General features: G+C 43.7%; 1 protein-coding gene across 1 annotated transcript; it reads right to left on the reverse strand.

Moving 5' to 3' along the window:
• Positions 1 to 5,755: 5,755 nt before the first annotated feature.
• Positions 5,756 to 7,712, reverse strand: LOC121984182 (AAA-ATPase At3g50940-like). The gene is made up of 2 exons (XM_042536997.1): positions 6,516 to 7,712; positions 5,756 to 6,424 (listed from the first exon to the last, which is right to left on the reverse strand). The coding sequence occupies exons 1-2, from the start codon at positions 7,512 to 7,514 to the stop codon at positions 6,035 to 6,037; spliced, it is 1,389 nt and encodes a 462-aa protein (XP_042392931.1). The 5' UTR covers positions 7,515 to 7,712; the 3' UTR covers positions 5,756 to 6,034.
• Between the last annotated feature and the right edge of the window lie 6,942 nt (positions 7,713 to 14,654).

Below are 14,654 nucleotides of genomic sequence, written 5' to 3' on the forward strand. Positions count from 1 at the left end.
TTCATGAAATAACCTTGACGGGTCCGCTCGCCAAACTTTTCGAGGACGCCCAGATTTGAGTGGCCCTCATGACGCCCAAGCAGCTCGGCGATAATCACATGCAGCAGGCCACTCAGGTAGGTTCATTTTTCTTCCTGTGTCATACTACTGTTCGGTTCCTGATTTTATTATTTCCCTTACAGCATTGGGCTGAGCAAATCGCCACTAGCCATCGGCTGGCCGAGCTGGAGGATCTTATGGAAAAACTCCAAGTCTCGGGGGGTCCATCGGCCGAGCGGGAGAAACAAGCCCGCGAGGCCGAACAGAAGAAGGCCGCCGACCTAGCTACAGAGGTGGCTCGACTTGAAGGCTTGGTGAAGAAGCGCGACGAAGACGTGAAGCGCGCCAGTAGCCGGAAGAAGCGGGTGATCGCTGATCTGAACAAGATGAAAGTTGAAGTCCGAGCCCTAGATCAGCGATCTAAGGAACTGGAAGCCCAACTAACTACCGAACGGGATGGGCGCTCAGCTGAACGCACTAAAGCGGAGGTGGACCAGAAAGTTCTCCAAGATTCACTAATTGCCTCCCGGGCGGCGCTCAGAAAGTACAAGGAAGGGGAGCCGAGTCATCTAGCTGCTGCACGTCAAGATTACCTCCGCTCGGAGAGGTTCGGCATGAAATTTGGCGGCAGCGTCTCTTCAACCTTTGCCGAGGCCGTTAAGGTCACTATGGCCTACTTGAAGAAGGGTGGCCACCTTCCTGCGGGAATGCACATTCCCGCCTCCGATCTGGCGGCCATGACAGACGACATTCCGGACGGTTTCTTCAACTTCGAAGACCCCGAGTGAAGAGTGTTCCTCGTCTCTATCTTGTTTTTGCGTTTCTTACGCCCAGCGCAACTTTTTGTACTTGTCGTCCGCCATGCTTTCCCTTTAATGCAATTATGTCTTTGCTTGCGTCTTCCTGATCATTATCCATAATGTTCTTCTGTTTGTTTAACGTTTATGCTTAGAGTCAGTCATGCTCTAAGTGTTCTCCGTCACGCGGCCGATCAGCTTAACCCATTAAACAAAGTCCGAGCGAGAGGGCCTACTCAGTCTGCATGTATCTAGCATGTGTGAAGTCAACAAACGCCAAGTATCGAAGGACCAACGCCCGAGCGGGCCTAAATGTTTTAATACTTGTGGTTTCCGCGGTTTCTTATTCTCTGATACTCGCTCGTCCGCCCGGGGTATTTATAGTCGCCGGACCGACTCTCAATTTTTAACGATGGTGCTCGTCGGTTTTCCGCTCGGTTTTTATAGACGCCGGCTCGTCTCTCGATTTTTAACGTCGGAGCTCGACGGCGCGGATATTTATAGCCGGTCGGCGCGGCTCTCGATCTTTAACGAAGGGGCTCGTCGGTCTTCCGCTCAGATATTTATAGCCGGTCGGCGCGGCTCTCGATTTTTAACGTCGGAGCTCGACGGCGTGGATATTTATAGCCGGTCGGCGCAGCTCTCGATCTTTAACGACGGAGCTCGTCGGTCTTCCGCTCGGACGTTTATAGACGCCGGCTCGTCTCTCGATCTTTAACGTCGGAGCTCGACGGCGCGGATATTTATAGCCGGTCGGCGCGGCTCTCGATCTTTAACGACGGAGCTCGTCGGCGCGGATATTTATAGCCGGTCGGCGCGGCTCTCGATCTTTAACGACGGAGCTCGTCGGCGCGGATATTTATAGCCGGTCGGCGCGGCTCTCGATCTTTAACGACGGAGCTCGTCGGCGCGGATATTTATAGCCGGTCGGCGCGGCTCTCGATCTTTAACGACGGAGCTCGTCGGTCTTCCGCTCGGACGTTTATAGACGCCGGCTCGTCTCTCGATTTTTAACGTCGGAGCTCGACGGCGCGGATATTTATAGCCGGTCGGCGCGGCTCTCGATCTTTAACGACGGAGCTCGTCGGCGCGGATATTTATAGCCGGTCGGCGCGGCTCTCGATCTTTAACGACGGAGCTCGTCGGCGCGGATATTTATAGCCGGTCGGCGCGGCTCTCGATCTTTAACGACGGAGCTCGTCGGCGCGGATATTTATAGCCGGTCGGCGAGGCTCTCGATCTTTAACGACGGAGCTCGTCGGCTTTCCGCTCGGACGTTTATAGACGCCGGCTCGTCTCTCGATTTTTAACGTCGGAGCTCGACAGCGCGGATATTTATAGCCGGTCGGTGCGGCTCTCGATCTTTAACGACGGAGCTCATCGGTCTTCTACTCGAGGATTTATAGACGCCGGCTCGTCTCCCGGTTTCCCGGCCGGAGGGTTTATAGACGCCGGACCGTCTCTCGATCTTTAACGACGGAGCTCGTCGGCGCGGATATTTATAGCCTAATTTGGACACGGAGCTCGTCGGTCTTCTGCTCGGGGATTTATAGACGCCGGCTCGTCTCCCGGTTTCCCGGCCGGAGGGTTTATAGACGCCGGACCGTCTCCCGGTTTCCCGGCCGGAGGGTTTATAGACGCCGGACCGTCTCTCGATCTTTAACGACGGAGCTCGTCGGCGCGGATATTTATAGCCGGTCGGCGCGGCTCTCGATCTTTAACGACGGAGCTCGTCGGTCTTCTGCTGGGGGATTTATAGACGCCGGCTCGTCTCCCGGTTTCCCGGCCGGAGGGTTTATAGACGCCGGACCGTCTCCCGGTTTCCCGGCCGGAGGGTTTATAGACGCTGGACCGTCTCTCGATTTTTAACAACGGAGCTCGTCGGCGCGGATATTTATAGCCGGTCGGCGCGGCTCTCGATCTTTAACGACGGAGCTCGTCGGCGCGGATATTTATAGCCGGTCGGCGCGGCTCTCGATCTTTAACGACGGAGCTCGTCGGGCTTTTAAGCCTAATTTGGACAACGTCTACCGGGCCGAACGGCACCGGGTCTTCGGAATTGAGCCTTTGGCTCGTACAATATACCTCCGGCTGAGCAGCTCGGGGCCTTCGTCGTCGAGCGCTTGGCTCGGATAAGTTACCTCCGACCGAGCGGCATGGGACCTTCAGATACTATACCTCCGGCTGAGCAGCTCGGGGCCTTCGTCGTCAAGCGCTTGGCTCAGATAAGTTACCTCCGGCCGAGCGGCACGGGGCCTTCGGATACTATAGCTCCGGCTGAGCAGCTCGGGGCCTTCGTCGTCGAGCGCTTGGCTCGGATAATTTACCTCCGACCGAGCGGCACGGGGCCTTCGGATACTATACCTCCGGCTGAGCAGCTCGGGGCCTTCGTCGTCAAGCGCTTGGCTCAGATAATTTACCTCCGGCCGAGCGGCACGGGGCCTTCAGATACTATACCTCCGGCTGAGCAGCTCGGGGCCTTCGTCGTCAAGCGCTTGGCTCAGATAATTTACCTCCGGCCGAGCGGCACGGGGCCTTCAGATACTATACCTCCGGCTGAGCAGCTCGGGGCCTTCGTCGTCAAGCGCTTGGCTCAGATAATTTACCTCCGGCCGAGCGGCACGGGGCCTTCCCATCGAGCTCGGGGCTCGGTTAATACACTCCCGGCCGAGCGGCACGGGGTCTTCCCATCGAGCCTTGGGCTTGGTTTATTTACTCCCGGCCGAGCGGCACGGGCTTCCCATCGAGCCTTGTGCTCGGTTTATTTACTCCCGGCCGAGCGGCACGGGGTTTTCCCATCGAGCCTTTGGCTCGGTTTATTTACTCCCGGCCGAGCGGCACGGGCTTCCCATCGAGCCTTGTGCTCGGTTTATTTACTCCCGGCCGAGCGGCACGGGGTTTTCCCATCGAGCCTTTGGCTCAGTTTATTTACTCCCGGCCGAGCGGCACGGGCTTCCCATCGAGCCTTGTGCTCGGTTTATTTACTCCCGGCCGAGCGGCACGGGCTTCCCATCGAGCCTTTCGCTCGGCTAATACACTCCCGACCGAGCGGCACGGGAGTTTTTACTCAAGAAACTACAAATTTATGAGCAACAGAAATAATTGAAGAACTGACCTGCCGACCAGCAGGGGATCTGACCCAATTTCTTGACTCCCGAATACCCGTGGAGTGAGAAGAATATATATACTTGTCGAAACTCATCAAGGCTTCCTCGTCGGACCGATATCGGGGCAGGCGTTGCTCCCACTTGAATTCCGGTCGGGCCCCCATTTTGCCCCCATTTCGCCTGTTGCTCCGGTCGGTCCGCTCAGCTGTGCTATCCGCTCAGCTTGAGCCTTCTGTTTCTGTTGCTCGACGAGCTTAGCTGCTCTTGCCTCAATTAGAGCGCCGGGCCTCTCCTGGGAGAGCATCACGGTGTGAGGTCATCCAGCCTCGTCCATCTATTCCGCTCGGATACAGGCGCGTTCCCACAGACGGCGCCAATTTGATCCTGTCCGAGTCGCTGAATCGACGGACGCTGGGCACGTGGCGCTCTCCTCTATCTCCGACCAGCTGCACAGACCTCCGGCGAACCTGCACAGAAGTCGGGCCGGGGAGGGGTCCCCGGCGACGACCCTCCGACGCTCAAGTCAGGCGAAGGAATAAGAAAGTGGCTTAGAAAGTGTAGACTTGTGTACCTCCGGTTGAAGAAGTGGAGGCCTTATATAGACCTCTCTAAGGAGCCTGGGCACACCAATCGAAGCGATCACCTGCTTTCGACCATGCCTAGGTGTGGGCCTGTCAGAAGGGCATCCATAAGACCATACTGCTACTGTATCAACCTTTCCGTGACGTGATGGTGGGGCCTTTAATAGTGTCATCTTGCGTACAGTCTAATCACCATGCCTTTGCTGACATACCATATCCCGAGCCGAGCGAATAGGCCGCTCGACTAACCACTGTTCCCTCGCCACGATTCCGGCCGAGCGGACACATCCGCTCGGCCATTCTGTCCTCGGCCGAGCGGACACCTCCGCTCGGCCACTCGGCTCCAGTTCTGCTTTGGCGTCGGAAACTCAAACCTTTGGCTGGGTAATCTCTGGTTCCGCTCGGACGGGACCCCATCTGTGGGTCCCCCATTCTTACCACCGGATCAAGAATATTTATGACACTCATATAATGATCCATGAAACATCTGGCGAGTCAATTCAATGCATATTCTCTAATATATACTCATGTGTCAACGTGATATCTCATATCCATGACTTGTGAGATTAAGTCATCAATTGACCTGCATGTTAGTCTCAATATATTAATATTATCCTTGCATATTAATGTTTGATCAGGAATAGTTAAGAATAGTATCTATATATATCTATAAGCTCTCATTATCAATTCAAATAATTGATATGTTGTAAACTAAAATTTACTATTTTATAATATTATTATAATTATTCATATAGCACAAATATGAAGTAATTATAATAATCATTATCTTTTATTAATGAAATATAATATCATATGTCCTAAGTTAATCAACTCTTGATTAACTTTTAAAATTTAACACTAACGGTGATATATCTTTCTCCTCCAATATTAACGAGGATAAATTGTCTATCATACCCCAGTATAAAAGATGTCATATCATCATGTCAGATAATTATATCGTCCACGTTCTGTACTATAGCATATCGTGTGAGATCACATTATACCAACCACACTGTTCTACATGATCTCACAATTCACATGTTCTAACAACTCCATGTGCTGCTAGCTAGTCAGGATGGCTAGGTTAAAGAGTTATCCCGACTAGGTTAAAGAGTTTGCCAGTGGGACTGATCGAAGAGTAGCTGAATAGGCGGCTGTTCGGTTCGGGCGGAATGAGTAGCCGCTCTTAGCAGGGCCGAGCGTAGATAATGATCCATATCTCAACAATCTATTGACCTCAGGCAAAAGTTTCATTCGTGGAAGGAGCTCAAAATAAAACATTAAATTGTTTATGAAAATTGAGTTTTAATCTGTGGCTATGTGATCAGTTTCGTTCTGATCTTATTAATTTAATAGAATAATTTTGTTTTGCTTCCGCCTCTTCTTTTCCGCATCTCTGAGTCCACGTCTTCTAAATCCTTCGGACACCACAAGTCTGGTCGCCATTCGTCCATACTACCTCTCTTCAGATTCCACAAAATCCAGAAACGTTTCTTTCCTCAGGCATCGTTTATTTTTCTTCTTCTTTAGTAGCATTATCAGCTTTCTCCTTTCTTTTTTTGGTGCGAAGGAGCTTGATGAGCCCTTGGAATGCTACATCAGCTTCTTCGCTCCTCATGAGCTCCCCAGCAACCTCCGCCGGTGAGATCTCCACCTCCCGGATCAGCGCTTCGATCTCGGGGAAGAGCGGGTGATCATCGACCGACTGGTAGTTCGAAGCCAGGATTCGGAAGCCGCAGGGCGTGCAATAGCCCATGTGGATGTGCATGTCCATCCGTCCCGGCCGAAGCAACGCCGGGTCCAGTCGATCCTTGTAGTTGGTGGTAAAGACGATGATCCTTTCGTCGGCGGCGCTCGACCATAGCCCGTCCACAAAGTTCAACAGCCCAGAAAGAGTCACCTGTAACGACGATCATTTAGATTTTGTTCTTTACATGATAAAAAAAAAAAGAAGAAGAAGAAAAGTGAGTCTTTTATATGTTGTCGATTACCCTTTCTCGATCCTCCTCGGCTGCGGGTGTTGTCGTCGCTCTGTCTTCTCTGTTCTGCTGCATCTCCATGGAGCAGTCGATGTCCTCCACCACTAGTATCGACCTGTTCGTCGTCGACATCATCAGCGTCCGTAACTCCGAGTTGGAGTTCACCTCCGACAACCCCAAATCGTAGACATCGAAGTGCAAAAAGTTGGCCATCGCCGCAATCAGCGACGACTTGCCCGTCCCCGGCGGCCCGTAAAGCAAGTATCCCCGCTTCCACGCCCTCCCTATCTTCCGGTAGTACTCCTTCCGTCTCACGAACCGATCCAGATCCTCCACCACCGCCCGCTTCATCTCCTCCTCCATCGCCAGCGTTGCGAAGGTCCCCGGGTGCCGCAGAGTCGTCTCTCTCCAAGTCAGGTACTCGTTCGTGTACAGCTTACGCGTCCGCTCCTCTTCCCGCATCGCCTTCGACCGCTCCAGCACGTGAGGAAAGTACGATCTCAGGCACGCTTCCTTGTGTCGCTTGTGACAGCTCACCTCGAACGACCGCTCCTGCCGCAGCGGCGCCGCCTCCCCTTCGTACCCGTAGAACCCTTGGCGGCGGCGGGAGGAGAGGGCGGCGTTCTGCTGAAGCAGAACCAGGCGCCACGTGTAGCGCACGCCCTCGTGCACGTCGACCACTTCCTCGCCGCTCTCCATCGTGACCCGGAGCGCGTCGGAGTCTTCGTCCTCCGGCCAACCGACGCGGAGGCGGCGAGTGGAGGAGGCGACTTGGCTGAGGCCGCCGACGTAGATCTCAGCAGCCTTGAACATCTTGTTCGACACGAAGCCGTCGAACTCGTCGACGACGATGGTGATAACGGAGGAGAATCGAGCAAAGAGAGCTGCGAATGAGGTGGACAGATAGTCCCGCAGCTCATCGGGGATGAGATCGTTAGCGATGGTGCGGACGAGGACAGCGGAGGCGGCGATGGAGACAGCGGTGGAGAAAACGGTCTTAGTGGTGGCCATGTTAGCTCCGCCACCACCACCTGGAGAGGAGTGGAAGGGGAACGGGTATTGGGGAAGGGAACTGAAGCAGAGGAGGTTATAAAGGCGGTGGCCCTAATTCCTTGATCGACAAGGATCAAGCGGCTCTGGTAGACGGTTTGGAAGACAAGTTTCCTATTTTTTATTTTTTTTAAAAAAATGATTGGTTTAGGGTTTTACCGAGTCAGATGCATTTTCTGTTTTTCTCTCGTCTCAATTGCTCTCTGGTAGACGGTTTGGAAGACAAGTTTCCTATTTTTTATTTTTTTAAAAAAAATGATTGGTTTAGGGTTTTACCGAGTCAGATGCATTTTCTGTTTTTCCCTCGTCTCAATTGCTCGCTTTGTAGCCTTTGTTGAAAATGTTTGTTAGATTGGAATGCATCGCAGACGCGTTATTCGCTTTTGAAAGTGATCTGGCGGTTTCAAAGTGGCAGGGCGCCAGCGTCCGCGTCCGCGTCCGGGTCCGCGTCCGGACCCGCCCATTGTTCTCGAGTTATTTGTAATTGTCAATCTATTTAACTAACTGTTTTTTCATACGAAATCGCCTACTTAAAATGACAGGGAATCATTACAAGAAAATAAAGTTTAGCGAAAGAAAAAATTTATCTCTAAAAATTACTTTTCCATCTCTAAAAATTATTTGAGACAGAATATTTTATTTTAAATATTTGTTATTAAAAACCCATAGCTAATTCTAAAATGAAAATATTCTTTCTTTAATTTTATAAATAGATTAAAAACATCATTTATAAATTTATTTTTAATTTTATCAAATAAAATTAATTTTGAATATATATTTCGTCTATAATTTTATTTTAAATTTATAATTAATTTGTCTCAGATTATATAAGAAATATAATTTTAATCTATTTATAAATTTAGTTAGGATCTTGTTTATAAATTAATATACAAATTTCATCTCTAGTTTTATTTTAAATATATCATTAGTCTGTCTCAAATTTTTATTATATCATATTTCTATATTTCTTATCTAGATGTTATTTTGCAAGAAATATTCACACATTTCAAATAAATTAAAAATATTAAAAATAATTAAATTTTAATTCAAAATTTTTATATAATTAACATTAAGAAATATTCACATCATCCAACTAATTTCAATCTTTGTTTTGTGATATGTGATGCTCATGAGGACTAGATATAAATAATTTGTATATTTTATTTCTTGAATCCTCTTACAATTCATATTCTTGAGATTTTCTTCTCTTTGTTTACTTTCCTCAATAAGTCTTTCTTCCCTTAGCCTATTTTATGTGATAACGAGTTTTTTTTTTCTTTCAATAATTTCTTCCTCCATCCTTTTGCTAGAAGCACAAGTCTTCAATTTTTTGTAATAGTTTTTTATTTTTCTCATTATAGCATATTTCTTGGAACTTTCATTATATGATCTTCTAAAATATTCATTGTGTCCAAATCCATACACTCTTCCCTTACATAAGTTATCCATCACATCACATCATGATATGAGATTGAATGAAAGATAAATTGAGTGATCATCAATATTTTATCTTTCTCTATAGTCTTTCTCTTCATGTTACAATAACTTATCTTAGTATAAAAAATATTAAAAAAAATGAGATATCAATACAATATAATAAAATATTAATAACAATTAACTTTGTTAATCTATACTAACTCAGACTGATTTATTATCCACAAACTCTATGATACATTTCTTCTTTTTCTATATTCATTCAAAAACCTCAAATTCATCAACTTCTCATCCCAAATCTTTTTTTTAACAATTATATATAACATATGTTAATAACAAACAGCACAAATGAGATATGTTGAATTTAAATTTAAATACAAAAATTTAATAAACGAGATGTATAAATTATTAGGATAAGCATATAAAAAAGGAGGTTTATCATCCTTTCACAATGTATAAATAAATTATTGCCCTATATCTCATTCGCATTTTCATTTCATACATTTTTCATTTCTCTATCCATAAAATTATCCCATTTATATCTTAATTGCATCAAATACAATAGACAATCAATAGTTATAAATAATATCAATGGTGAATTAATTCATACAAAATGAGATAATTTTTTCAACAATTTAAAATATATTACTTACCTTAAAAAAATTTCAAAACAAATCCTTAATATCATTAGGCAACTTTTTTCACATTGATCACATTACTTGAATCACTCATTTGATATGATTTGTAATTTCACTAGGAATCTCAATTTCAACAAATCTGAAAACAACAACATTAAGAATATTATAATAAGAAAAATAATTTATTACAAAATAAACACAAAACTTATTAAATTTAAAAGGTCATATGACTTATTTATTCATAGTCTCATTTTTTTTTTAAAATTTGTTCATCAATATTTGATAGAATCTGAGACCCTTAATTTGGCTATATTCGTCAACAGTTAAAGAATTACCTTCTTCCTATTGAGCATCATTCCTCCTCATCCTATGACAAATAAATACATATAATGTATGTACTTTAATAAATATAATATCGAGATAAAATTTATGCACTTGTATTTTATTTGGTATGTTGTCAAGTTCAAGCATTAGATCATGTTGCCTACATACATCATCAGTAAATATTATGTAACTCAATTGTTTCTTCAAATTATATATCATTAATAAGAATTAAATATACATACTCATTTTTTATTATAAGAGATTATCATCTCCGTCATCATCCTCTCCTCCTGATCTTCCTTTGTTAAAACCAATATCCTTCGTCCTTTTATTTGACTAATTCAGTAAAAGAGAATAAAAAAAATTCAAAAAAAAAATATCCTTCGTACTTTTATTTGACATCCCACATCACATTAATAAAATATTTAACAAACAAAATTCAGCAAAAGAGAATAAAAAAATTCAAGAAAAAAAATGATGAAACCAAATTTAGCAAAAGAGAATGGCAGTATTCAGCAAAAAAAAAAAATTGTACAGGACTTTCCTGCAGTAAACAACAAACAAAAATTCCTATAGTAAACAACAAACAAAATTCAGCAAATGAGATCTACAGTAAACAACAAACAAAATTAATTAGGAAACAAAACTTCCTGTAGAGCATGGTATATATGATAAGTATTTCCACATCATAAGCATATATCAAGAACAAGCTGGGTGTAAAATTGATGCATATCATTCTTGTTAATGACAGTCGACACTGCTTGTTTTTCAAGTATGATTAACAACATTGAAATCCCAAGCAACATCTATAAATGAGACTCCTAGACTGGACTAGCAACAATCTAAAGGAGAACGGCTAGTGAAACATACTGAAACAGAGAGGCATATACAAGCTGGAAATGTTGCTAGAAATGGCAGATCTCAATTTGAAGGTGGAACCAATATAGAAATTGCCCAGAATGGTGAACAGATTGTTGAAAAGTTGCTGAAATGAGAAAGCTTACAAAGGGCGGCCAGAATATGGTTGGAGATGGGGTTATCCAAGGAGGAATGATCAATGTAAGGAGCAAGAACAACCTATGCAGACTACATAGAGCAGAAGATACGAAATTACTAAAAAGGCAGAAAGGCAAAATGATAATGCAGTTGAATTCAAATAACCAAGGCAAGGATGCCGCTGGCAACCGTGGCTAAGGCAGTGCTGCTGCTGGTAGCCTTGGACAAGGAAGGGCAGCAGCAACCAAGACAAGGCTGCCTGGCAGTCGCGACCAAACTAGGGCTACTGCTAGCAACTGTGGCCAAGGCAGGGCATACACGACCAAGGCAGGGCTACTATGGCAGCAGCCTAGGCAGCAATCGCAACGTGATTCTTGCTGTGAGTTGGTCGCTCATGCGGCCAAGGTGGGTGTTGCATCAAGTGATTCTCTGATTGCGCAAACGTCTATGGGAGTGGCCGTCGACAAGAGCAATCATAGTAGGAGGAAGAAGAATTGGGCGACGAATGAAAACAAACCTGCAAGTCGGCATCGAGAGACATGAACAAAACGAATAGGAATTTAAGTTATTAAAATAAAATAAAATAAAATAAAAATAATTTAATAAATTTCTTTTTAATTTATATAAATTAAAAATGAAATTTATTTCTATTTAAAATTTTATAAACAGATTGTTTTTATCGAATTTAATTTTGTATTAGATTCTATTTCGAATCTCTATTTACTTTTGTTCATAAAAATTATTTTATAAATTCATTTTTAGTTTATTTTAAATTTTATTTCAAATTTTTTTATATATATTATATTTTATTTAAGTACACCGAACTAGTAATTCCGGAATGAATTCATTTTTGATTTACTAAAATTTGAAATGAATTTTAATTCTGTTTAAAAATTAATTTCTAAAATCTTATTTTCTTGTAGTGAATAACTCTCTTGTTGTACATTTGTCTCGTCCATTGTTGAGCGACAGCTCCCTCTGACTTCGATTATAAGGTCAAGGTCGAGAAGTCGACAATGAGCATTGTTTTCATCCTCATAGATATGTTGGTAGTTTTGAGAGTATGAAACAGAAACAAAAATAATGCGGTAACCATTCATAGTGCTTTCCCGAAGAAATCGTCGAAGAACCGCCGGAGACGTCACTGCTGCTGTCGCCGAGAAGATCACCTCACGGAACCTCCTCGAACTCTTTCACGAACCAAATCCCGACCTCTGGGCGTTCTCCTCTGCTCGCTGATCACCTCCTAAAACTCTTTGGTCACCTCCGCTTCACTCACACACCTCCCAGATTGCCTTGGACGCCATCATATATAGCAAGCAAGACATCGGTTACCAACCGATGCCTTGATGGCTGCTTTCAATGGAGGAAGATGAAGGTGAATGGGCACCTTCATCTTCCCGACGTTGCAACTGATGCAATGTTTAACATCTCCCACTCGTCCAAGTCAATCCATATGGTCACACAGACCATGTCAGTCACATAGACTACAAGGAGATCATGTCATGAAGACCAGAGCGAAATTAGTCACAAAGACTAGATAAGTCACGTAGACTTTATGAGGATCAAGTCACGAAGACCAGAGCAAAATTAAGTCACAAAGACCAAATAAGTCACGAAGACTTTATGAGGATCAAGTCACGAAGACCAGAGCAAAATGTAGTCACAAAGACCAAATAAGTCACGAAGACTTTATGAGGATCAAGTCACGAAGACCAGAGCAAAATTTAGTCGCAAAGACCAAATAAGAACATCCATTCCATACATTAGGGAAAATGGTTCGTGCGACAACAAGCACAGTGAGCATTCAATTGCTAAGAAGATTGTTACACCTTACTTAGCTGCTCCATATAACAAATCAGAGACATAAATGTCCATAGAACGAATCAAAGACATAAATGGCTTGCCTTTACCCCAGATTAAATTATTTACATCATTATGAACATCTTTAATCCCTCATATTGATCATATGTCAAGAGCATATTCAACATCTCTAATCAAACAAATTATTCACAATTACATTTTATGTACTGAACTAAAAATGTAACCGGTACCAATGAATAAATGTCACAGATATAAATCAATCTTAATCTTCCTTTTTAGCTAGAATCTATTCATTCTAATCAGTCGCTTTCCTAGTTATGCTCCATAGACCGAATCATCAATAGTCAATAGGAAACATGCTAAAGTAGCAGACACTGATCAAAACTTCAAGTAGACAGCTAAATAGTCACTTAGGGTAAGATTGAGATTAACTTATAATATCAAGGGTCTCACATAGTAGAGAAGCAGGGATCCATTCTCCTACTACCCTTCTTGTCGCCATAGCACATATGGTATGAATCACATGCTACGATGTTATTCTCTTTACTAAAAAGAGCGCATGTTTTTCCCAAATTTAACATCGTACAGATTTCGATCTAGACATTCTCAATGTCTAATCTGAATTCAACATATGAATTCTAATATGGCCTCAAGCAGATTCAGTAAATGGTGGGTGCATTTACTCTAATCATTACACAAATGATCTCATCTTGACACAAATATCAAGGCGACCTTAACTTATGGGTATGTCTATTCACAGCCACATAAGCTGTCCCATAAGCAACGGTCTTACCTCTATTCATACTTAATAAATAGAGATGATTGTCCATGTGAGTGGACCAATCTCAATCTGCCAACATGTTTATCGATACTTTTATTCGAATGTAACAAAGACATATACACTGAATAAATCATAGCATTTTTCATTTATCACAATGTCTTTACAATTAGTTACATTCTTCGAAGTCCCAAAGATTTCACATGCCCATGAAATGACTCTTTAGTCAATGGCTTAGTAAAAGGATCAACAAGCATATTTCGTGTAGGGATGTACTCAAGAATCATCTTTTTCTTGTCAACAATATCCCTTACAAAATTATACTTAATTTCTATATGCTTGCCTTTGTTGTGATATTTGGGATCCTTGGAAAAAGCTATCGCAGCTTGACTGTCATAGTACACAGTAACAGGACTCCTACTATCCTCAGTAATCTTCAGATGCTTTAGGAACCTTCTTAGCCAAACAGCCTCTTGCACAACTGCAGCATAAGTCACATACTCAACTTCCATTGTGACAAGGCTACACAAGCCTGCTTCTTGCTGTTCCATGAGATGGCGCTATCATTCAGCAAGAAGACATAGCCAGATGTGGATTTTCTGTCATCAAGGTCCCCTGCCCAATCTGCATCTGAGTAGCCACTTACGCTCATATTTGATCCTTGGAAACAGTGGCAATAATCAGCTGTTCCTTTGAGATATCTGAATATCCTCTTCACCGCTTTCCAGTGTCTCGATCCTAGGTTTGACTGGAAACGACTAACTAAGCCAACAGCATAGCTTATATCGCGACGGGAACACAACATAGTGTACATCAAACTACCAATGACACTGGCATATGGTTTCTTCTTCATTTCGGCTATTTCCTTAGGAGTCTTGGTATACATACTTTTGCTCAAGACAGTACCTTTCGCTATAGGCGTCTGTTTAATGTTGCAATCTTACATATTGAAGTGTTGCAGCATCTTAGTAATATAAGCTTCTTGAGACAAACTCAAAAGCCTCTTTGATCGGTCTCTAACAATCTTCACTCCTAAGATGTACTCTGCTTCTCCCATATCTATTATGTCAAATTGTGATGAAAGCCAACTTTTGACTTCTATCACAC

This window comes from Zingiber officinale, chromosome 5B (genome assembly GCF_018446385.1).
Source record: "Zingiber officinale cultivar Zhangliang chromosome 5B, Zo_v1.1, whole genome shotgun sequence".
NCBI classification, from domain to species: domain Eukaryota; kingdom Viridiplantae; phylum Streptophyta; class Magnoliopsida; order Zingiberales; family Zingiberaceae; genus Zingiber; species Zingiber officinale.

Excerpts from the sequence above, each read along its gene's own strand:
- LOC121984182 (XM_042536997.1), bottom strand. The coding sequence starts at position 7,514 with ATGGCCACCACTAAGACCGTTTTCTCCACCGCTGTCTCCATCGCCGCC. Across the intron at positions 6,425-6,515 it reads CCGAGGAGGATCGAGAAAGG|GTGACTCTTTCTGGGCTGTT; the intron begins GTAATCGACAAC and ends TCGTCGTTACAG.